General features: G+C 48.4%; 1 protein-coding gene across 2 annotated transcripts; it reads left to right on the top strand.

The window, feature by feature from the left end:
• The first annotated feature begins 4,351 nt into the window (after positions 1-4,351).
• On the top strand, positions 4,352-22,505 carry LOC147125395 (hypoxanthine-guanine phosphoribosyltransferase-like). 2 transcript variants are annotated; one of them, XM_086002423.1, is made up of 4 exons: positions 4,352-4,455; positions 6,684-6,790; positions 21,058-21,241; positions 22,400-22,505. In XM_086002423.1, exons 1-4 carry the CDS (start codon positions 4,432-4,434, stop codon positions 22,481-22,483), a joined length of 399 nt encoding a protein of 132 aa, XP_085858549.1. In that variant the 5' UTR covers positions 4,352-4,431; the 3' UTR covers positions 22,484-22,505. The 2 variants fall into 2 exon arrangements, with proteins under 2 accessions (XP_085858549.1, XP_085858554.1); XM_086002428.1 differs by lacking the exon at positions 4,352-4,455 and adding an exon at positions 4,623-4,895.
• Positions 22,506-22,769: the final 264 nt, after the last annotated feature.

Below are 22,769 nucleotides of genomic sequence, written 5' to 3'. Positions count from 1 at the left end.
ACCCTCCAATATATGGGTACTGTTCCAGAGTCTATCGAGTTCTGGAAGATGACCAGCAATGCATCTACTATTTCTAGGGCCACTTCCTTAAGTACCCTGTGATGTAGATTATCAGGCCCTGGGGATTTATCGGCCTTCAGTTCCATCAATTTTCCTAACACCATTTCCCTACAAATACTGATTTCTTTCAGTTCCACCCTTTCATCAGACCCTATGTTCCCCGGTATTTCTGGGAGGTTATTTGTGTCCTCCTTTGTGAAGACAGAACCAAAACATGTATTTAGTTGGTCTGCCATTTCTTTGTTCCCCATTATAAATTCCCCCGATTCTGACTACAAGGGACCTACGCTTGACTTCACCAATCTTTTTCTCTTCACATATCTATAAAAGCTTTTACAGTCAGTTTTTATGTTCCCTGCAAGCTTACTCTCATATTCTATTTTCCCTTTCTTAATTAATCCCTTTGTCCTCCTTTGTTGAATCCTGAACTGCTCCCAATCCTCAGGGTTATTGCTTTTTCTGGCCAATTTGTATGTCCTCTCCTTGGATCTTATGCTATCCCTAATTTCCCTTGTTACCCACGGTTGAGTCACCTTTTTTGTTTTATTTTTATGCCAAACTGGGATGAACAACTTCTGTAGTTCATCCATTCGGTCTTTGAATGTTTGCCATTGCCTATCCACCGTCACCCCTTTGAGTGCCATTCCCCAATCAATCCTACCCAACTTGCTTCTCAGACCATCGTAGTTTCCTTTATTTAAATTGAGGACCCTTGTTTCTGAGTCAACTACTTCATTCTCCATCTTAATGAAGAATTCTATCATATTATGATCGCTCCGACCCAAGGGGCCTCGTACAACAAGATTGCTAATCAATCCTTTCTCGTTACATAATACCCAGTCTAAGATGGCCTGATCTCTGGTTGGATCCTCGACATATTGGTTAGCCCAATCTATATGTAGATTAAAGTCACCCATGATGACTGCTGTGCCCTTATTGCACGCTTCTTTAATTTCCCTTTTAATGCCATCCCCAACCTCCGCCTTACTGTTTGGAGGTCTACATACCACTCCCACTAATGTTTTTTTCCCCTTAGTATTTCTCAATTCTACCCATACAGATTCCACATCATCAGAGCTAATATCCTTCATTACAATTGTGTTAATCCCTTCTTTAACCAGTAATGCTACCCTACCTCCCTTTCCTTTTTGCCTATCTTTCCTGAATATCGAATACCCCTGGATGTTGAGTTCCCAGTCTTGGCTATCCTTGAGCCATGTTTCCGTAATCCCAACCAAATCATATTCGTTTACCTCTATTTGCGCAGCCAATTCATCCACCTTATTACAAATGCTCCTCACATTAAGACACAAAGTCTTCAGGCTTGTTTTTTTAATGCTCTTAGACCTATTAGAATTATTATTTACTGTGGCCATGTTTGATTTAAACCGCTGATTTCTCTGACTGCCACTTTTGTTTTTCTCCTTCCTATCTTTTGCTTTTATCCTTGTTTCCCTTTCCTCTGTCTCCCTGCTCAGGTTCCCAACCCCCTTCCATTTTAGTTTAAACCCTAAAATAGTTGACTCAGAGACTAGGGTCCTGAATTTAAATAAAGGAGAGTACGATGATATGAGGTGCGAGTTGGGTAGGATTGATTGGGGAATGTCACTCAAAGGGTTGACGGTGGATAGGCAATGGCAAACATTCAAAGATCGCATGGATGAACTACAGAATTTGTTCATCCCAGTTTGGCATAAAAATAAAACAAAAAAGGTGACTCAACCGTGGCTAACAAGGGAAATTAGGGATAGCATAAGATCCAAGGAGAGGACATATAAATTGGCCAGAAAAAGCAGTAAACCTGAGGATTGGGAGCAGTTTAGGATCCAAAAAAGGAGGACAAAGGGATGAATTGAGAAGGGGAAAATAGAGTATGAGAGTAAGCTTGCAGGGAACATAAAAACAGATTATAAAAGCTTTTATAGATATGTGAAGAGAAAAAGATTGGTGAAGTCAAGCGTAGGTCCCTTGCAGTCAGAATCAGGGGAATTTAAATGGGGAACAAAGAAATGGCAGACCAATTAAATACATACTTTGGTTCTGTCTTCACAAAGGAGGACACAAATAACCTCCCAAAGGGTCTAATGAAAGGGAGGAACTGATAGAAATCAGTATTTGAAGGGAAATGGTGTTCGGGAAATTGATGGGATTGAGGGCCGATAATCCCCAGGGCCTGATAATCTACATCCTAGGGTACTTAAGGAAGTGGCCCTAGAAATAGTAGATGCATTGCTGGTCATCTTCCAAAATTCGATAGACTCTGGAACAGTACCCATGGATTGGCGGGTAGCTAATGTTACCCCACTTTTCAAAAAGGGTGGTAGAGAGAAAACGGGGAATTACAGACCGGTAAGCCTGACATCGGTAGTGGGGAAAATGCTAGAGTCCATTAGAAAGGATGTAATAGCAGAGCACTTGGTAAAAAGTGACCGGATCGGACAAAGTCAACATGGATTTTCAAAAGGTAAATCGTGCTTGACAAATCTACTGGAATTTTTTGAGGATGTAACTGGTAAAATAGATAAGGGAGAACCAGTGGATGTGGTGTATTTGGATTTTCAAAAGGCTTTCGATAAGGTCCCGCATAAGAGATTAGCGTGTAAAGTTAAGGCACATGGGATTGGGGGCAAGGTATTGACTTGGATAGAGAACTGGTTGGCAGACAGAAAACAAGAGTTGGAATAAACGGGTCTTTTTCCAAGTGGCAGGCAGTGACTAGTGGAGTACTGCAAGGATCGGTGCTAGGACCCCAGCTATTCACAATATATATTAATTATCTAGACCAGGGAACTAGATGTAATATCTCCAGGTTTGCAGACGACACAAAACTGGGTGGGCTTGTGTTCTGTGAGGAGGATGCCGAGAAACTCCAGTATGACTTGGACAGGTTGGGTGATTGGGCAGAAGCATGGCAGATGCAATATAACGTGGATAAATGCGAGGTTATCCACTTTGGTGACAAAAAGAGGAAGGCAGATTATTATCTGAATGGCAATAGATTGGGAGAAGGGGAAGTGCAATGAGACCTGCGTGTCCTTGTGCACCAGTCGCTGAAATTAAGCATGCAGGTGCAGCAGGCGGTTAAGAAGGCAAATGGTATGTTGGCCTTCGTAGCGAGAGGGTTTGAGTACAGGAACAAGGATGTCTTGCTGCAGTTGTACAGGGCCTTGGTGAGACCACATCTTGAGTATTGTGTGCAGTTTTGGTCGCCTTATCTGAGGAAGGATGTTCTTGCCATGGAGGGAGTGCAGCGAAGATTCACCAGGCTGATACCTGGGATGGCAGGAATGATGTATGAGGAGAGATTGGGTCGATTGGGCTTATAGTTGTTCGAGTTTAGAAGAATGAGAGGGGATCTCATTGAAACTTATAAAATTCTGACAGGACTGGACAGACTAGATGCAGGAAGGATGTTCCCGATGGTCGGGGAGTCCAGAACCAGGGGTCACAGTCTAAGGGGTAAACCATTTAGGACAGAAATGAGGAGGAATTTCTTCACCCAGAGAGTGGTTAACCTGTGGAATTCTCTACCACAGAAGACAGTAGAGGTCAATTCAGTAAATATATTCAAGAAGGAGTTGGATATATTTCTCAAGGCTAAAGGGATCAAGGGGTATGGGGAGAAAGCAGGGACCGGGTACGGAAATTGGATGATCAGCTATGATCGCATTGAATGGCGGTGCAGGCTCGAGGGGCCGAATGGCCGACTCCTGCTCCTATCTTCTATGTCTGTGGGGGCCGGCGCTGGGTCAGTGGGGGCCGGGGCCGCAGCGGTGGGTCAGTGGTCATTGGGGGCCGGAGCGGTGGGTTAGTGATCAGCGGGGGCCGGAGCTGTGGGTCAGTGGGGGCCGGAGCGGTGGGTCAGTGGTCAGCGGGGGCCGGGGCCAGAGCGGTGGGTCAGTGGGGGCCGGGGCCGGAGCGGTGGGTCAGTGGGGGCCGGGGCCGGGGCCGGAGCGGTGCGTCAGTGGGGGCCGGGGCCGGAGCGGTGGGTCAGTAGTCGGCGGGGGCCGCGGCCGGAGCGGTTGGTCAGTGGGGGCCGGAGCCGGTGCGGTGGGTCAGTGGGGGCCTGGTGCAGGAGGCCAAGCGCGGAGCCGAGCGCTGGTTGATCGGGAGACGGGATCGCGGAGGTTTATTGGTTGGTGAGTGGCAAGCGGAGTTAACTGATTGGTTAATATTTATGATAAACTGAGAACTGATTGGTGGAGAGTTGATTGGTCAGGCAGTGGGAGCCCTGAGCGCTGATTGACCAATACTGTTGGACGCTGATTGGTGCAGGGGCGGGGTAAAAACCGCTGAGCACGGTTGATTGGCTGAGGAGGGCCGGGCGCGGATTGGCTGGTGCGGGGCCGTGGTCAACGTGCAAACGGCGTGATGGCGGCTTCGGAGTGTGTGAGGGTGAGAAACCGGGGAGAGAGAGAGAGAGAGAGAGAGAGAGTGTGTGTGTGAGAGAGTGAGAGAGAGAGTGTGTGTGTGTGTGAGAGAGCCCGGGGAGAGGGAGGGTGAGAGAGAGAGAGTGAGTGTGACAGGGAGGGAGGGGGAGTGACGCAGAGTGGGTGGCAGTTTGTGTTGAATGAAATTGGGGCCAGAAAATCCCCACCCCCCGGGCCGTCTGTATCCTGAGGGTGTAGGACCAGTTTTTTAAAATTCGCTCATGGGATGTGGGCGTCGCTGGCAAGGCCAGCATTTATTGCCCATCCCTAGTTGCCCTGGAGAAGGTGGTGGTGAACCGCTGCAGTCCGTGTGGTGAAGGTGCACCCAGTGCTGTTAGGGAGGGAGTTCCAGGATTTTGACCCAGCGACGATGAAGGATTGGCGATATACTTCCAAGTCAGGATGGTGTGTGACTTGGAGGGGAACTTGGAGGTGGTGGTGTTCCCATACGTCTGGGTGTGGGGGGACCGGTTTGGCTCGAGCCTGAGTAACGGGTGCAGTTTAAGATGTGAGTTGTTTTAGTGCCAGGATGAATTCCGTCACGGTGTCGGGCCCGTCACAGTGAGTTAATCTCATTGTTCTGGCCAAAGCTGAATGCAGAGGCTGGGTTCACGAGTGAATCGTTGCTGATCCTGAAACCAGCTCTGGGCAGAGTGGAAATTGTAAAACCTGTTCAGATGTGATTGTACTTTCACTGTTCATATTTAAACAGAACTTGTTAAATGAGTAGCAGATTTCTGGGAATGAGTCAGTCCAGAAACAGCCTGTGTGGGCAAGTGTGTCTCTCTCACTCAGACTAGAATTAGTGGCCGGAACTGCTAAGGGTTACAGCCGGCTCCAACAGCTCTTGGCTGGGGAGATTCCAGCTTGTGGCAGCTGCACATTCACACTGTCAATGGACAACCTTGGGTACACCTGCAGTGGAATAGTCTGTCACAGTATGACCAGTGTCCTCCTTAGCAACGGACTGTGGCATTCTGTGAAATTGCAACACCACAAAGACTGCAGGCCTTTGAAGTAGGGGCAGGGGTTGATTTCTTGGTACCTGTATAACAACAGAAAATGCTGGAAATACTCACTCAGCAGGCCAGGCAGCATCTGTGGAGAGAGAAACAGAGTTAACGTTTCAGGTCTGGGACCCTTCATCAGAACTGGAAAAAGCTGGAGATGTAACATATTAAGCAGGTGTAGAGACAAGGGGGGTGGGATGGGATGGGAGGGGAAGAAGGAATTGAAGGAACAATCTGTGCTCATGTAAGAGGCAGGAAAGATAAAATGTTGCAAATGGGAATGGCAAAATCATACAGCATAAAAAATGGGGGCAGGGGTTATTATCTGAAATAGTTGAACTCGATGTTGAGTCCAGAAGGCTGTAAAGTGCCCAATCGAAAGATGAGGTGCTGTTCCTCGAGCTTACGTTGAGCTTCATTGGAACAGTGTAATAGGCCGAGGACAAACGTAAGCTCGAGGAACAGCACCTCATCTTTCGATTAGGCACTTTACAGCCTTCTGGACTCAACATCGAGTTCAACAATTTCAGACTATGACCCCTGCCCCCATTTTTTATGCTGTGTGATTTTGCCATTCCCATTTGCAACATTTTATCTTTCCTGCCTCTTACAAAAGCACAGGTTGTTCCTTCAATTCCTTCCTCCCCTCCCCTCCCCCTGTCTCTGCACCTGTTTAATATCTGTTACATCTCCAGCTTTTTCCAGTTCTGATGAAGGGTCCCAGACCTGAAACGTTAACTCTGTTTCTCTCTCCACGGATGTTGCCTGGCCTGCTGAGTATTTCCAGCATTTTCTGTTGTTACTTCAGATTTCCAGCATCCGTAGTATTTTGCTATTTTGTTGATTTCTTGGTGTCTGACGCGCTGTATTGGGACTCCCTCGGTACTGCCCCTCCGACAGTGCGGCGCTGCCTTTCGCTCTCTGCCATTCCTGCTCCCTGGTGCTCAGGTTTCCAATTATTCCGGCTGCCTCGCCCATCGCTGAGCCCCTCCCCACAGGCCCGGAGCTCCAGGGAGTGTTCCATGCTGAGGCCACCGAGCTGCGTAAAGCATTGCCTCAATCTCACTTTTGCCAAACGGCTTCTGGAGAATTTGAATGTTGTGCTGTAGCTTTGATTATGATGAGGATTAGGTGTGTGTTCGGAATGGGATTTGAATAATTTTGTGGTGGTTGTGTTTTGCAGATCACCGATGATGAAAAAGGTTATGACCTCGACCTGTTCTGTATCCCGAAACATTATTCCAACGATCTGGAGAGAGTGTTTATTCCTCATGGTTTAATCATGGACAGGTTCGTGGCCTCAACTGCACGATGTACCTTTTAATTTAACCCTGTGTTTTTGGAACAATTAAACTCCACTGACCGGAAGCTTTTAGAAAGTTAGTTTCAACATTTAGCAATCCTGCGAAGGCTTTGGCTCAGATCCGTTGCCTTCTGTATCTAACACTAGCGGAGCATTTCAGCAGAAGCGCGGACACTAACTGTCCGTGTACAGCACTGGGGCAGGACACTGGCTCCGAATGTTGAGTGCAGATGGGTCGCTGCTGGACGATATTTAAATTTAGTGTATCGGCTTCAAACATTTTCAGCTCGTGTGAACACACACCGGGATTACATAGGATACACGGCACTAAACCCTCTATTCCCTTCTCCCTCATATGCTTGTCCAGCCTCCTCTTAAATGTATCTATACTTTTTGCTTCAACCACTCCCTGTGGTAGCGAGTTCCACATTCTCACCACGCTCTGGGTAAAGAAGTTTCTTCTGAATTCCCTATTGGATTTCTTGGTGACTATCTTATATTGATGGCCTCTAGTTATGCTCTTCCCCACAAGTGGAAACATTCTCTCTCCATCCACTCTATCAAAAAATTTCATGGGGGGAGGGGAAAAAGTTGAGTCGTGCCCCCTTTGGGACAGCGCCCCGAAAAAATTAGCACCCCCGCAGCTGAAATTCATCAGTAGCACCCCAAGAGGGAAGCGGGGTGCTACTGGAAGGGGAGGGGCCTTGCGCAGCACGACTTGGGGACCAGCTGGGCCACTGGGATCGGCATGCCGGCAAAAGAGCCCGGCACTCGAAATGCCAGGCTCATGGAGCGCAGCCGGCACTCCGCGGGGGAGGGGGTGCTCAGGAGGCCAGGGACGGCAGCAGAGGCAGGTGCTGGCAGGCGGCCAGCAACAAAAATGGCCGCTCGGCACCTCGCCTTTAAATAGCGCCGCCCCGGCTGCAGGTAGGCCCCCCTGACCCTGTCGGACATGGCGTCCGGCGGTCAGTCAGGTTGCGCTACCAAAGATCGTGAGCGGGGCGCTGCGCACGACGACAGCGCCGCAGGGCGCTAACCTCGTGCTGAATTTCGCGGGAGGCGTTGGCGGCGCTGCACCCGGGCACTAGTTGCTTTGCGCCCCGTTAGCGCTCTAAGAGGGCGCTAGCGGGAGGCGTAAAGCAACCGAATTTTTCTCCCCGTAATTTTAAAGACCTCTATTATGTCACCCCTCAGCCTTTTTTCAAGAGAAAAGAGACCCAGCCTGCTCATCCTTTCCTGATTTGTATACCCTCACATTTCTGGTATCATCTTTGTAAATATTCTCTGCACCCTCTGCAGTGCCTCTAGATCCTTTTTATAATATGGCGACCAAACTGTACGCAGTACTCCAAATATGGTCTAACCAAGGTTCGATACAAGTTTAGCATAACTTCCCTACTTTTCAATTCCATCCCTCTAGAAATAAGCCCTAGTGCTTGGTTTTATTTTCTTATGACCTTGCTAACCTGCGTCGCAACTTTTAGTGATTTGTGTATTTGTACTCCGAAATCCCTTTGTTCCTCTACCGCACCTAGACTCGCTCTCTCCAAGTAATAAGTGACCTCCCTATTCTTCCTACCAAAATGCAATACCACACATTTATCTGTGTTGAACTTAATTTGCCAATTATATGCCCATTCTGCAAGTTTATTAACGTACTCCTGTGATGCGCTATCAATCACTCAAAAGACTGAGGTTAAGCGAGTAACTAACAGGCTTTTATTAACAAGAGAATGAAGGTGTGCCTCGAGTGGTCGACCAGTCCAGAATACAGAGGGACTGTGGAGCAGTCACCTTTATACCTGGACTCGTGGGAGGAGTCAGCCGAGGCATGTACAGACATGTACACAGTGGAATACAAACAGTGGTTTACCACATTCACCCCTTGTTTAAAAATGAGTCCGGCGGGGTGAAGTGTATTAAAAGTTTGTGTATTGGAGTCTCTCCGGAGGTCTTGTCTGCCGCTGTGATCGACGTGGCGACGGCAGGGGTAGTGAAGCTTCCGGCGTCGAGTCCCGCGTAGGCTGGGGCACTGGTGTGTAGTCCTCGTGGGTGTCGAGCGGGTCACGGGGCCCAGGCGTGCCGTCTGCTGGGGTTGGATATTGGATCGTGGGGGGGGGGGGGTGGTCGTGGGTAGTGGGTTACTGGGGCCCCCGAGGGTGCGAGGTCTCGTATGGAGACTGTGTCCTCCCGCCCGTCCGGGTACGCAATGTAAGCGTACTGGGGGTTGGCGTGGAGGAGGTCGACCCTCTCGACCAGGGGGTCCGTTTTATGGGTCCTCGCGTGTCTTCTCAGTAGGACCGGCCCTGGGGACGTCAGCCATGGCGGTAGTGATGTCCCCGATGTGGACTTCCTTGGGAAGACAAACATTTTCTCATGAGGGGTGGCGTTAGTGGCAGTGCAGAGCAGTGACCGAATAGAGTGGAGCGCATCGGGGAGCACATCCTGCCAGCGGGAGGTCGGAAGGCCCCTAGACTTTAAGGCTAGCAGGGCGGCCTTCCAAACTGTCGCATTCTCTCTTTCCACCTGTCCGTTCCCCCGGGGGTTGTAACTGGTGGTCCTGCTTGTGGCAATACCCCTAGCGAGCAGGTACTGGCGGAGTTCGTCGCTCATAAACGATGAGCCCCGGTCACTATGGATATAGCTGGGGAAACCGAACAGGGTGAAGAGGTCGTTCAGACATTTAATGGCCGTGGCACTGGTCATGTCCGGGCAGTGGATGGCGAACGGGAAACGGGAGTACTCATCAATAATGTTGAGGAAGTACACATTACGGTCGGAGGAGGGGAGAGGCCCTTTAAAATCAACGCTCAGGCGCTCGAAGGGGCGAGTGGCTTTTATCAGGTGAGCCCTGTCTGGTCTATAAAAGTGCGGTTTGCACTCAGCGCAGACTTGGCAGTTCCTGGTCATGGTCCTGACCTCCTCAATGGAGTAAGGCAGGTTGCGGGCCTTGATGAAGTGGAAGAACCTGGTGACCCCCGGGTGGCAGAGGTCATTGTGGAGAGCCCGCAGTCTATCGATCTGCGCGCTGGCGCAGGTGCCACGCGATAGAGCATCCGGGGGTTCATTGAGCTTCCCGGGCCGGTACAAGATCTCGTAATTGTAGGTGGAAAGTTCGATTCTCCACCTCAAGATCTTGTCGTTTTTGATTTTGCCCCTCTGCTTGTTGTTAAACATAAAAGCAACTGAACGCTGGTCAGTGAGCAGGGTAAATCGTTTTCCGGCCAGGTAGTGCCTCCAATGACGCACAGCCTCCACAATAGCCTGGGCCTCCTTCTCAACAGCGGAGTGTCTGGTCTCCGGGCCCTGGAGGGTTCGTGAAAAGAAGGCCACGGGTCTCCCCGCCTGATTAAGGGTAGCGGCCAGGGCAAAGTCGGACGCATCGCTTTCCACCTGGAAGGGGATGGATTCGTCCACTGCGTGCATGGTGGCTTTGGCAATGTCTTCCTTGATACGGTGGAAGGCTAAGCGGGCCTCTGCCGTCAAGGGAAAAGAGGTGGACTTGATCAGCGGACGGGCCTTGTCCGCATAGTAGGGGACCCATTGGGCGTAATAGGAGAAAAACCCTAGGCACCTCTTCAGGGCCTTGGGGCAGTGGGAGTTCCATAAGGGGACGCATCCGGTCGGGGTCGGGACCGATGACTCCGTGTTCCACAACACAGCCAAGGATGGCGAGGCGGGTTGTGCGGAATATGCACTTCTCCTTGTTATACGTCAGGTTCAGGAGTTGGGCGGTGCAGAGGAATTTTTCGAGATTTGCGTCATGGTCCTGCAAGTCATGGCCGCAGATGGTCACATTGTCCAGATATGGGAAAGTGGCCTGCAACGCATTTTGATCGACCATCCGGTCCATCTCCCTTTGGAAGACGGAGACCCCGTTGGTGACGCCAAAGGGAACCCTAAGGAAGTGATAGAGGCGGCCGTTTGCCTCAAAGGCAGTATACTGGTGGTCCTCAGGGCGGATAGGGAGCTGGTGGTACGCTGATTTCAGGTCAATGGTCGAGAAGACGCGGTACTGCGCGATCTGGTTGACCATATCAGCTATGCGGGGGAGTGGGTAAGCGTCCAGCAGGGCGTAGCGATTTATTGTCTGGCTGTAGTCGATGACCAGGCGCTGCTTCTCGCCGGTCTTGACCACAACCTGGGCTCGCCAGGGGCTGGTGCTGCCCTCAATAATCCCCTCCTTCAGGAGCCGCTCCACTTCGGTTTTAATGAAAACCCTGTCCCCGGCACTGTATCACCTGCTCTTTGTGGCGATGGGCTTACAGTCGGGGGTGAGGTTAGCAAGCAGTGCGGGGGGGGGGGGTGGTGACTCTGAGTGTGGAGAGGTTGCACCTGGTGCGCGGCGGGCAATTTGGAAGCTGCTGGCTGCGGACTGAGAGTGGGGGGAGGGGTCCACCGTACGCCATCGTAACACTTTTAAGGTGGCACTGAAAATCTAACCCCAGTAGAACGGCAGCGCAGAGGTGGGGCAGGACCAGAAGTTTAAAATTATCGTACACAGTCCCGTCTACTAAGAGTGTCACCACGCAGTAGCCGCCAATGTCCGCCGACTGGGACTCGGAGGCCATAGAAATCCGCTGGTGCGCAGGCAGGACTGGGAGAGAGCAACGCCGCACCGTGTCGGGGTGGATGAAGCTCTCCGTGCTCCCAGAGTCAAAAAGGCAGATTGTTTCGTGACCATTTACCTTAATGTCCATTGTGGACCGGGCCAGTTGGTGCGGTCTCACTTGGTCCAGCGTAACGGAGGCCAGCGTAGGGGTCGGTGTGTCGTTGCGGGTATCAGATGGGGCGGTGTTGGGGGCCTGCTGCGTCCCGGCTGGCGTCCAAGATGGTGGCGTCCATGATCCCCATGTGGCTGGAGGCGTCCAAAATGGCTGCTGTTCCGGTGGTTCGCACATGGCTGGGGAGGCCCAAGATGGCGGCCTGCACGGGGCGCTGCTGGGTTTCGGGGTGGCTTTGGCCCTGCAGACGCTGGCGTAGTGTCCCTTCTTCCCGCAGCCCGAGCAGATCGCATTTTTCGCCGGGCAGCGCGCTCTGGGGTGTTTGGCCTGGCCACAGAAGTAGCATTTCTGGCCTTGGGACACTGCTGCGGTAGTTGGGCCGTTGCTGGGATGTGGCTGGGGTGGCACGGCGCTATGAGACGGTCCTACCGTGTCCCAGGCTGTCGTTCCCCGCAGCGTCCACGGTGCAGAGGAGTAGGCATCCATGCCCCGGTAGGCTGCGTCCAATGATAGTGCGAGTTCAGAGGCCTTGTTGAGATCGAGGTCACTCTACTCCAACAGTCGCTGTCGGGTGTAATTGGACCTGTGGCCCGCTACAAAAGCGTCCCAGATAAGTTCCTCTGTGTACACGGCGGCCTTTACACCCTTACAACCACAGGCCCGGCCAAGCACAGACAGTGCCTGAAGGTATTCCTCGGTCGATTCCCCAGGTTGTTGTTTACGACTCCCCAGGAGGTGCCTGGCGTACACCTCGTTCACTGGGCGCGTGTACTGGTCCTTGAGAGCTTGATAGCAGCCGTGTACGAGGTCGCGTCCTGGATGACCGAGTATGCTCGGTGGTTCACTTTGGAGGTCAGGACATCCAGTTTGTCCTCATCCGATTTGACCGTTGCAGCGGAGGCGATCAGGAATTTTTCAAAGCACCTAAGCCAGTGAGCAAACTTGGTGGATGCGTCCGCCTCCCGATGGTCTAAGTCCAGGCATGCTGGTGTGAGGATCTTCTCCATTATAAAAAAATCTTGTTAATAAAATTGATGCGCTATCAATCACTCAAAAGACTGAGGTTAAGCGAGTAACTAACAGGCTTTTATTAACAAGAGAATGAAGGTGTGCCTCGAGTGGTCGACCAGTCCAGAATACAGAGGGACTGTGGAGCAGTCACCTTTATACCTGGACTCGTGGGACGAGTCAGCCGAGGCATGTACAGACATGTACACAGTGGAATACAAACAGTGGTTTACCACATCCTGTAATTTGTTGCAGTCCTCCTCAGTATTGACTATCTCCCCCCAATTTGGTGTCATCCGCAAACTTAGAAATTGTGTTTTTGATTCCTAAGTCTAAATCGTTAATATAAATTGTGAACAGCAGTGGTCCCAGCACTGATCCTTGTGGAACACCACTACCCACCTTCTGCCACTGTGAACAGCTACCCTTTACTCCCACTCTCTGCTTTCTGTCTTGAAGCCAGCTAGCAATCCATTCTGCTACTTGTCCCCTGACTCTGCATTCTAGATCTAGAACTAGGAGGCATAATTTCAGAATAAGGGGGCACCCTTTTAGAAACATAGAAGATAGGAGCAGGAGTAGGCCATTCGGCCCCTCGAGCCTGCTCCGCCATTCAATGAGATCATGGCTGATCATCCAAATTCAGTACCCTGTCCCTGCTTTCTCCCCATATCCCTTTAGCCGTAAGAAATATATCTAACTCCTTCTTGAATATATTTAATGAATTGGCCTCAACTGCCTTGTGTGGTAGAGATTTCCACAGGTTCACCACTCTCTGGATGAAGAAATTCCTCCTCCTCTGTCCTAAATGGCTTACACCTTATCCTTAGACAGTGACCCCTGGTTCTGGACTCCCCGACCATCGGTAACATCCTTCATGCATCTAGTCTGTCTAGTCCTGTTAGAATTTTATAAGTTTCAATGAGATCCCCTCTCATTCATATAAACGCCAGCGAGTATAAGCCCAATCGACCCAATCTCTCCTCATACGTCATTCCTGCCATCCCAGGTATCAGTCTGGTGGATCTTCGCTGCACTCCCTCCATGGCAAGAACATCCTTCCTCAGATAAGGCGACCAAAACTGCACACAATACTCAAGGTGTGGTCTCACCAAGGCCCTGTAAAACTGCAGCAAGACATCCTTGTTCCTGTACTCAAACCCTCTCGCTACAAAGGCCAACATACCATTTGTCTTCTTAACCACCTGCATGCTTACCTTCAGCGACTGGTGCACAAGGACACTCAGGTCTCGTTGCACTTCCCCTTCTCCCAATCTATTGCCATTCAGATAATAATCTGCCTTCATGTTTTTGCCACCAAAGTGGATAACCTCGCATTTATCCACATTATAATGCATCTGCCCAATCACCCAACCTGTCCAAATCATACTGGAGTTTCTCTGCATCCTCCTCACAGCACACATGCCCACCCAGCTTTGTGTTGTCTACAAACTTGGAGATATCACATCTAGTTCCCTTGTCTAGATCATTTATATATATATTGTGAATAGCTGGGGGCCTAGCACCGATCCCTGCGGTACTCCACTAGTCACTGCCTGCCACTCGGAAAAAGAGCCATTTATTCCCACTCTTTGCTTCCTGTCTGCCAACCAGTTCTCTATCCAAGTCAGTACCTTGCCCCCAATCCCATGTGCCTTAACTTTACACGCTAATCTCTTATGCGGGACCTTATCGAAAGCCTTCTGAAAGTCCAAATGCACCACATCCACTGGTTCTCCCTTATCTATTCTACCAGTTACATCCTCAAAAAATTCCAGTAGATTAGTCAAGCACGATTTACCTTTTGTAAATCCATGTTGACTTTGTCCGATCCTGTCACTGTTTTCCAAGTGCTCTGCCGTTACATCTTTTATAATGGACTCTAGCATTTTCCCCACTACTGATGTCAGGCTTACCGGCCTATAATTCCCTGTTTTCTCTCTACCACCTTTTTTGAATAGTGGAGTAACATTAGCTACCCTCCAATCCATGGGAACTGTTCCAGAGTCTATAGAATTGGAAATGAGGAGAAATTTCTTCTCTGAGGGTCGTGAATCTTTGGAATTCTCTTCCCCAGAGAGCTGTGGAGGCTGGGTCAATGAATATATTTAAAGTAAGGTAAGGGAGTCGAGGGTTATGGGGAGCGGGCAGGGAAGTGGAGTTTAGGCCAGAATCAGATCAGCCATGATCTTATTGAATGGCGGAGCAGGCTCGAGGGGCCAAATGACCTACTCCTGCTCCTACGCCTTTGTTATGGCTGACATTGGTGATAGGTACTCGATTGTCTTGGCCTGAGCACATGGAGTTTGATAGCGCTGTTATCGTTGTATTGTGTCTGACATTGGATATAGGTATTCGATTGCTTTTGCCTGGAAGTAGGTGTTTGGATCAGCCATTAAAAGCAACATGAACTGAGCTCTGCATACGGCCTCTGGATTATCTTTGCAAACGCAACAGTCTTATGTTCTATTCTCTGACCTTGTTCATCAGTCTATTATGGGGTACCTTATCAAAGGCCTTTTGAAAATCTAGATAAATTACATCTGCTGCATTACCCTTGTCTACTCTCTCTGTTACCTCTTCAAAAATTCAATGAGGTTGGTCAAACAATACTTTCCCTTTTGAAATCCATGCTGACTGTTCAATACTATATTTTTGGTTTCTAGGTGTTCTATTTTCTCCTTTAGTTGGGATTCCATTATTTTTCCTACCACCGATGTTAAGCTGACTGGTCCATAATTCCTTGGGCATGTTCTATCCTCCTTTAAATATAGGTATTACGTTAGCTATCCGCTAGTCCTCTGGCACTAAACCGTTTCCTAACGAATTATTAAATATGTGTAGTAATGCCTCTGCTATCTCTTCCCTAGATTATTTTAAAATGCGTGGACACAATCTATCTGGACCAGGGGTTTTTATCCTTTTTGAGTTTGATTAGTTTATTTAATATATCCCCTCTTTATTTGAAATGCACTTATCTCATTACTAATCTCATCATCCAATGTCCTGTCCACCTGTTCTATCTACCTGGTAAATACTGAAGCAAGATTAATTATTTAATATTTCTGCCATCTCTCTATCGTTACCGGTGGTATTATCCTGTCTATCCCTTAATGGCCATATTCCCATTCTGACCTTTTTTTAATTGATGTGCCTGTAAAATATTTTACTATTTTGCTTTATGTCCCTTGATAATTTAATTTCATAGTTCCTCTTTGCCTTCCTAATTGCTTTTTTGACTTCTCTCCTAATCTCTTCGTATTCTCCCTTATCATACATCCCCCCTGCTGTCTATGTACTTAATGTAAGTCACTTTCCTTACCCTCAATTGGTCCCTTATGGCTTTATTCATCCATGGAGTCTCATTAGTGTTTAGTTTGTTCTTTCCTTTTAGTGGAATACAGTATATTGTTCCTGCGCTCTGTTGAACACCGTTTTAAATGTTTCCCATTGCTGTTTGCCGATATTGTTGCCCATTTTATTTTCCCCAAGTTCTATTCTAAGCCCCTCAAAATCAGCTTTTCTCCAATCTATTAACCTGGTTTTCGTCATAGTTATGTCCCTCTCAATCATCAGCTTAAAGCGTATTATATTATGGTCACCATTGCCTAGATGTTCCCCTACTTTTACTTCTTATCTGCTCTGGTTCACTCCCCATTACTAGATCCAGTAGCGAATCCTCCCTTGTTGGGCTTTTTACATATTGGGTTAGAAAGGAGTCCTGTACATTGTAGGAACTCCATTCCCTTATCCCCTTTACCTACCTCTTCTGCCCAATTAATATCGGGGCAGTTGAAATCCCCCATGATGATTATTCTATATTTGTTACTCATTCCCCTAATTTGTTTGCATGTCTCTTCCTCCACCTCCCATCCACTATTAGGTGGTCTGTAGACTACGCCTATTAGCGTGCTTGATCCTTTATTATCTTTTATCTCTTTCCATATGGATTCTGTTTTTGTCTTGCTGATAGCTGCGTCACTTTTTTCTACTGCCATTATGTTATCTCTAATAAGCACAGCTACTCCACCTCCCCTTTTTCCCCCTCTATCTTTTCTAACTGTTATACCCTGCAATGTTTAATTCCCAGTCCTGATTTTTCTGTAGCCATGTCTCAGTAATCCCTACTATGTCTGGTTCCTCGCAACGCATGATTGCCTCCAGCTCCCCTGTTTTATAACGGACACTGTGTACATTGCTGTACAGACAGTTTAACTCCTTTATAATAGGATTTCCCCTCTCTATGTTTAACCATCTTTTTAGACTCCTGTTCTATAACTATTTATTCCCTTGCCATCAATGTCCTCCCTTTATTCTTTCTGATGCTCTCTTTTTTCCTGTTTTGTTTATAATTAGGCTGGTTACGTTTCTTGTAGATCCCACCTCCCATCTTACTAGCTTAAAGCCTTTGCCACCTCCATATTTACCCTTTCCACTGGGACAAATCTGCTTCCACTCCGGGAGTGTGAACACACACTGGGTTAAATCTGCTTCCACTCCGGGAGAGTGAACACACACTGGGTTAAATCTGCTTCCACTCCGGGAGTGTGAACACACACTGGGTTAAATCTGCTTCCACTCTGGGAGTGTGAACACACACTGGGTTAAATCTGCTTCCACTCCGGGAGTGTGAACACACACTGGGTTAAATCTGCTTCCACTCCGGGAGAGTGAACACACACTGGGTTAAATCTGCTTCCACTCCGGGATTGTGAACACACACTGGGTTAAATCTGCTTCCACTCTGGGTGTGTGAACACACACTGGGTTAAATCTGCTTCCACTCCTGGAGTGTGAACACACACTGGGTTAAATCTGCTTCCACTCCGGGAGTGTGAACACACACTGGGTTAAATCTGCTTCCACTCCAGGGGTGTGAACACACACTGGGTTGAATCTGCTTCCACTCCAGGGGTGTGTGGACAGTGATTGCTGGTTTTGTGTTGTCGGGGTTGTGCTCACCCTAACCTGGGTTGAGACTAATCACCCAGTTGTCACTGGGCCAGGCTCTCTGTGTATAGCGAGAGTACAGCACAGAAGCAGGCCATTCAGACCAACAGGTCCATGCTGGCGTTTGAGCCTCATCCCACCCCTCTTCATCAGGTACAGAGAATAATCAGAAAGGCTAATGGAATGCTGGCCTTTATATCTAGAGGTCTAGAATACAAGGGGGTTGAAGTTATGCTGCAGCTGTACAAAACCACACCTGGAGCACTGTGAGACCACACCTGGAGCACTGTGAGACCACACCTGGAGCACTGTGAGACCACACCTGGAGCACTGTGAGACCACACCTGGAGCACTGTGAGACCACACCTGGAGCACTGTGAGACCACACCTGGAGCACTGTGAGACCACACCTGGAGCACTGTGAGACCACACCTGGAGCACTGTGAGACCACACCTGGAGCACTGTGAGACCACACCTGGAGCACTGTGAGACCACACCTGGAGCACTGTGAGACCACACCTGGAGCACTGTGAGACCACACCTGGAGTACTGAGACCACACCTGGAGCACTGAGACCACACCTGGAGCACTGTGAGACCACACCTGGAGCACTGTGAGACCACACCTGGAGCACTGTGAGACCACACCTGGAGCACTGTGAGACCACACCTGGAGCACTGAGACCACACCTGGAGCACTGTGAGACCACACCTGGAGCACTGTGAGACCACACCTGGAGCACTGTGAGACCACACCTGGAGCACTGTGAGACCACACCTGGAGCACTGTGAGACCACACCTGGAGCACTGTGAGACCACACCTGGAGCACTGTGAGACCACACCTGGAGCACTGTGAGACCACACCTGGAGCACTGTGAGACCACACCTGGAGCACTGTGAGACCACACCTGGAGCACTGTGAGACCACACCTGGAGCACTGTGAGACCACACCTGGAGCACTGAGACCACACCTGGAGTACTGAGACCACACCTGGGCACCACACCTTAGGAAGGATATATTGGCCTTGGAGGGAGTGCTGCGTAGGTTTACCAGAATGATACCTGGACTTCAAGGGTTAAGTTACAGGGAGGGATTACACAAATTAGGGTTGCATTATCTAGAAAGAGAAGGTTAAAGGTGATTTGATCAAAGTTTTCAAGCTATTATGGGGAACAGATAGGGTAGATGTCTAAAAATTCGAGCCAGACCTTTCAGGAATGAAATTAGGAAGCACTTCTACACACAAAGGGTGGTAGAAGTTTGGAACTCTCTTCCACAAACGGCAATTGATGCTCGATCAATTGTTAATTTTAAATCGGAGATTGATAGATTTTTGTTAACCAAAGGTATTAAGGATAAGAACATAAGAATTCGGAGCAGGAGTAGACCATTCGGCCCCTCGAGCCTGCTCCGCCTTTCTAGAAAATCATGGCTGATCTTCGACCTCAACCCCACTTTCTTGCCCTATCCCCATACCCCTTGATTCCCCTAGAGTCCCAAAAATTATCTATCTCCGCCTTTAATATACTCAACGATTCAGCACCCACGGCACTTTGGGGCAGAGAATTCCAAAGATTCACAAACCTCTGAGTGAAGAAATTTCTCCTCATCTCAGTCCTAAATAGCCTACCCCTTATCCTGAGACATTTTCCCAGCATTAACCCTGTCAAGCCCCTTAAGAATTTTATGTTTCAATTAGATCACCTCTCATTCTTTTAAACTCTAGGGAATATAGGCCTAGTCTCCTCAATCTCTCCTCGTAGGGCAATCCCCTCATCCCAGGAACCAGTCTAGTGAACCTTCATTTCACTGCCTCTAAGGCAGGTATGTCTTTTCTCAGGTAAGGAGACCAGAACTGTACACAATACTCCAGGTGTGGCCTCACCAATGCCCGGTATAATTGTAGTAAGACTTCTTTACTCTTGTACTCTAATCCCTTTGTAACAAAAGCTTACATACCATTTGCTTTAATTGCTTGCTGTACCTGCATGTTAACTTTCTGTGATTCATGTACAAGGACACCCAGGTCCCTCTGAACATTTCCCAGTCTCTCTCCATTCAAAAAATATTCTGCTTTTTTGTTTTTCCTACCAAAGTGGATAACTTCACACTTCCCCACATTGTATTCCATTTGCCATGTTCTTACCCACTCAGTCAACCTGTCTATATCTCTCTCTAGCCCCTTTGCATCCTCCTCACATTACTTTCCCACCTAACTTTGCATCATCAGCAAACTTGGATACATTGCACTCAGTCCCCTCATCTAAGTCATTAATATAGATTGTAAATAGCTGAGGCCCAAGCACTGATCCTTGTGGTACCCCACTAATTACAGCCTGCCAACCCAAAATGACTACTCTCTGTTTTCTGTCTGCTAACCAGTCCTCAATCCATGCTAGTATATGACCCCTAATTTTGTGTAATAACCTCTTGTGTGGCACCTTATCGAATGATTTTTGAAAATCCAAATACACTACATCCACTGGTTCCCCTTTATCGATCCGACTAGATAGACCTTCACAATAATACATTTGTCAAACATGAGTTCCCTCTACCTAATCATATTATGATTTTCTAAGTGCGCTGTTACCACATCTCATAGATTCTAGCATTTTGCCTACTACTGATGTCAGTCTCCTTGCCAATATTTATCCTTCAACTAACATCACTAAAACAGGTGATCTGGTCATTATCTCATTGCTGTTTGTGGGAGCTTGCTGTGTGGAAATTGGCTGCCGCGTTTCCTACATTACAACAGTGACTACACTTCCAAAGTACTTCATTGGCTGTAAAGGGTTTTAGCATGTCCTGGGGATGTGAAAGGCGATGTATAAATGCAAGTTGGTTTCTTTCTTTTCAACTGCCAAATTATTTTGTTGCTTCAAAGCAAGTCGCTACAAATGGATGAATTTTGAGTAGAAACATAGAAGATAGGAGCAGGAGTAGGCCATTCGGCCCTTCGAGCCTGCTCCGCCATTCAATGAAATCATGGCTGATCATCCAAATTCAGTACCCTGTCCCTGCCTTCTCCCCATATCCCTTGATCCCTTTAGCCTTAAGAAATATATCCAACTCCTTCTTGAATATATTTAATGAATTGGCCTCCACTGTCTTCTGTGGTAGAGAATTCCACAGGTTCACCACTCTCTGGGTGAAGAAATTCCTCCCCATCTCTGTCCTAAATGGCTTACCCCTTATCCTTAGACTGTGACCCCTGGTTCTGGACTCCCCGGCCATCAGAAACATCCTTTCTGTATCTAGTCTGTCCAGACCTGACAGAATTTTATAGGTTTCGATGAGATCCCCTCTCCATCTTCTAAACTCCAGTGATTTTACACAGACTACAGCTCCATTTCTTTCTTGGTGTTGGAGCTGCTAATTTCTGCAGTTAATCCAGTTATGGGGAGAGGAATCATTCACTTGTAGATATAAAATGCTGTGGAATGATTTGGAGGAATTTGCTCCGAGGAAGCGACTCTTGGATTGATTTGTTTTGTGCTGATTTCACGTGGCTAGTTTTAGACCGATTCAGAGTGGTGTCAATGCAAATCTCTTTGTCTGTCCACAGGACTGAACGTTTGGCGAGGGATATAATGAAAGCCATGGGAGATCACCACATTGTCGCCCTCTGTGTACTCAAGGGCGGCTATAAGTTTTTTGCTGACCTTTTAGACTACATCAAAGCACTGAATCGGAACAGTGACCAGTCAATCCCAATGACTGTAGACTTCATCCGCTTGAAGAGTTACTGCGTAAGGATTTTTAACCAACTATTGAATCCTTATCTCAGGCCAATGCGCAGCTGTTAATATGTAGTTCCATTTTCCCCAGTGATTTATTTTTTATTCATTCTCGGGATATGGGCGTCACTGTCAAGGCCAGCATTTATTGCCCATCTCGAGTTGCCCTGAGAAGGTGGTGGTGGGTCTCCTTGAACTGCTGCAGTCCGTGTGGTGATGGTGATCTCACCATGGTTTGGGGAAGGGAGTTCCAGGATATTGACCCAGTGACGATATATGTATCATTTATTTTTCATCTGCCCTGACATCACTCTGACGTCACTCTGATGCGGTGCTGAGTAAAACAGCAACAAGTTGGAGCAGATGCACTGTGTCCAGTTCCTGAACCACCGATTGAGCCATGACTGAATCACAGTGTGTAACACTGAGCAGCTCAGCCAGCCCCTGATATTCCCACCCCAATTGTTTTATTGATTTCTTTAAAAAAAAATTGGCTAATACTGTTTTTCTTTTAAAGGATTATAATTTTAAAATCAGTTTATCAATGTTCTAAATTCTTGTTTGCTGTTTGTGGGATCTTGCTGTACGCAAATTGGCTGCCACGTTTGCCTAAAAAACAACAGTGACTACACTTCAAAAAGTACTTCATTGACTGTAAAGTGCTTTGGGACATCCTGAGGATGTGAAAGGTGCTATAGAAATGCAAGGTTGCTCCCTCGTTCCTCGATTGAGTGGTTGATTACAGCAAGAAACATTCCTCAGTACAATATTTACTTAGTTGAATCAATGGCTCATCGTCACTCCCTGCAGCCATTCTCCCAGCTGGCAACGAGAAGCCGTGGGATCTGTGTGTCTCTCTCTCTCTCTCTCTCACTCTCTTTTCCTCTTTCCACCTCCCCTCCAACCTGCTCCGTGATCCCCTAACTCCTGCTCCCAGGTGTGATGGACTCTCACCTGTAACCTGGAGTTAGTTCCTGCTATAAATACCGGCTGATGAGATTCAATTGTTTTTTAAGCTTATTAAAGCAGATATTAGTCAGGATATTAAATTATGGCCATTTTCTGATTACACTAAAGATTCCTATTTACTGGGCTGGATTGTGTTCTCTGTTTCAATAGATTGGATTAAGCAGAAACGCAAGCTCAATGTAAATCTATTGTAAATTGCAGAATGATCAATCGACTGGAGAGATAAAGGTGATCGGTGGAGATGACCTCTCGACCTTAACTGGAAAGGTGAGACAATGTCAGTAATAGCTCATTGCACAAGAGGCAGCCCGGGCACAGTGCACAGCGGGGGGAGGATCACAGCGCACAGCCGGGGGGAGGATCACAGCGCACAGCCCGGGGGAGGATCACCGCACACAGCGGGGGGGGAGGGGCACAGCGCACAGCCCGGGGGAGGATCACCGCACACAGCCGGGGGGGGGATCACAGCGCACAGCCGGGGGAGGATCACAGCGCACAGCCCGGGGGAGGATCACAGCGCACAGCCGGGGGGGAGGATCACAGCGCACAGCCGGGGGGGGGGATCACAGCG

The sequence above is a fragment of the Somniosus microcephalus genome, chromosome 1, assembly GCF_052327205.1.
Source record: "Somniosus microcephalus isolate GS21.2 chromosome 1, FLI_Smic_1.0, whole genome shotgun sequence".
Taxonomy (NCBI): Eukaryota; Metazoa; Chordata; class Chondrichthyes; order Squaliformes; family Somniosidae; genus Somniosus; species Somniosus microcephalus.
The sequence above is the reverse complement of the archived record's forward strand: the minus strand, read 5'-3'. Positions and strand labels throughout refer to the sequence as shown.

What these genes read in the sequence shown, in the direction of transcription:
- LOC147125395 (XM_086002423.1), top strand. Translation starts at nt 4,432, where the DNA reads ATGGCGGCTTCGGAGTGTGTGAGG. An exon ending in CGGCTTCGGAGTGTGTGAGG is followed by an intron (nt 4,456 to 6,683) that starts GTGAGAAACCGG and finishes TGTGTTTTGCAG; the next exon opens with ATCACCGATGATGAAAAAGG. An exon ending in TCCGCTTGAAGAGTTACTGC is followed by an intron (nt 21,242 to 22,399) that starts GTAAGGATTTTT and finishes TGTAAATTGCAG; the next exon opens with AATGATCAATCGACTGGAGA.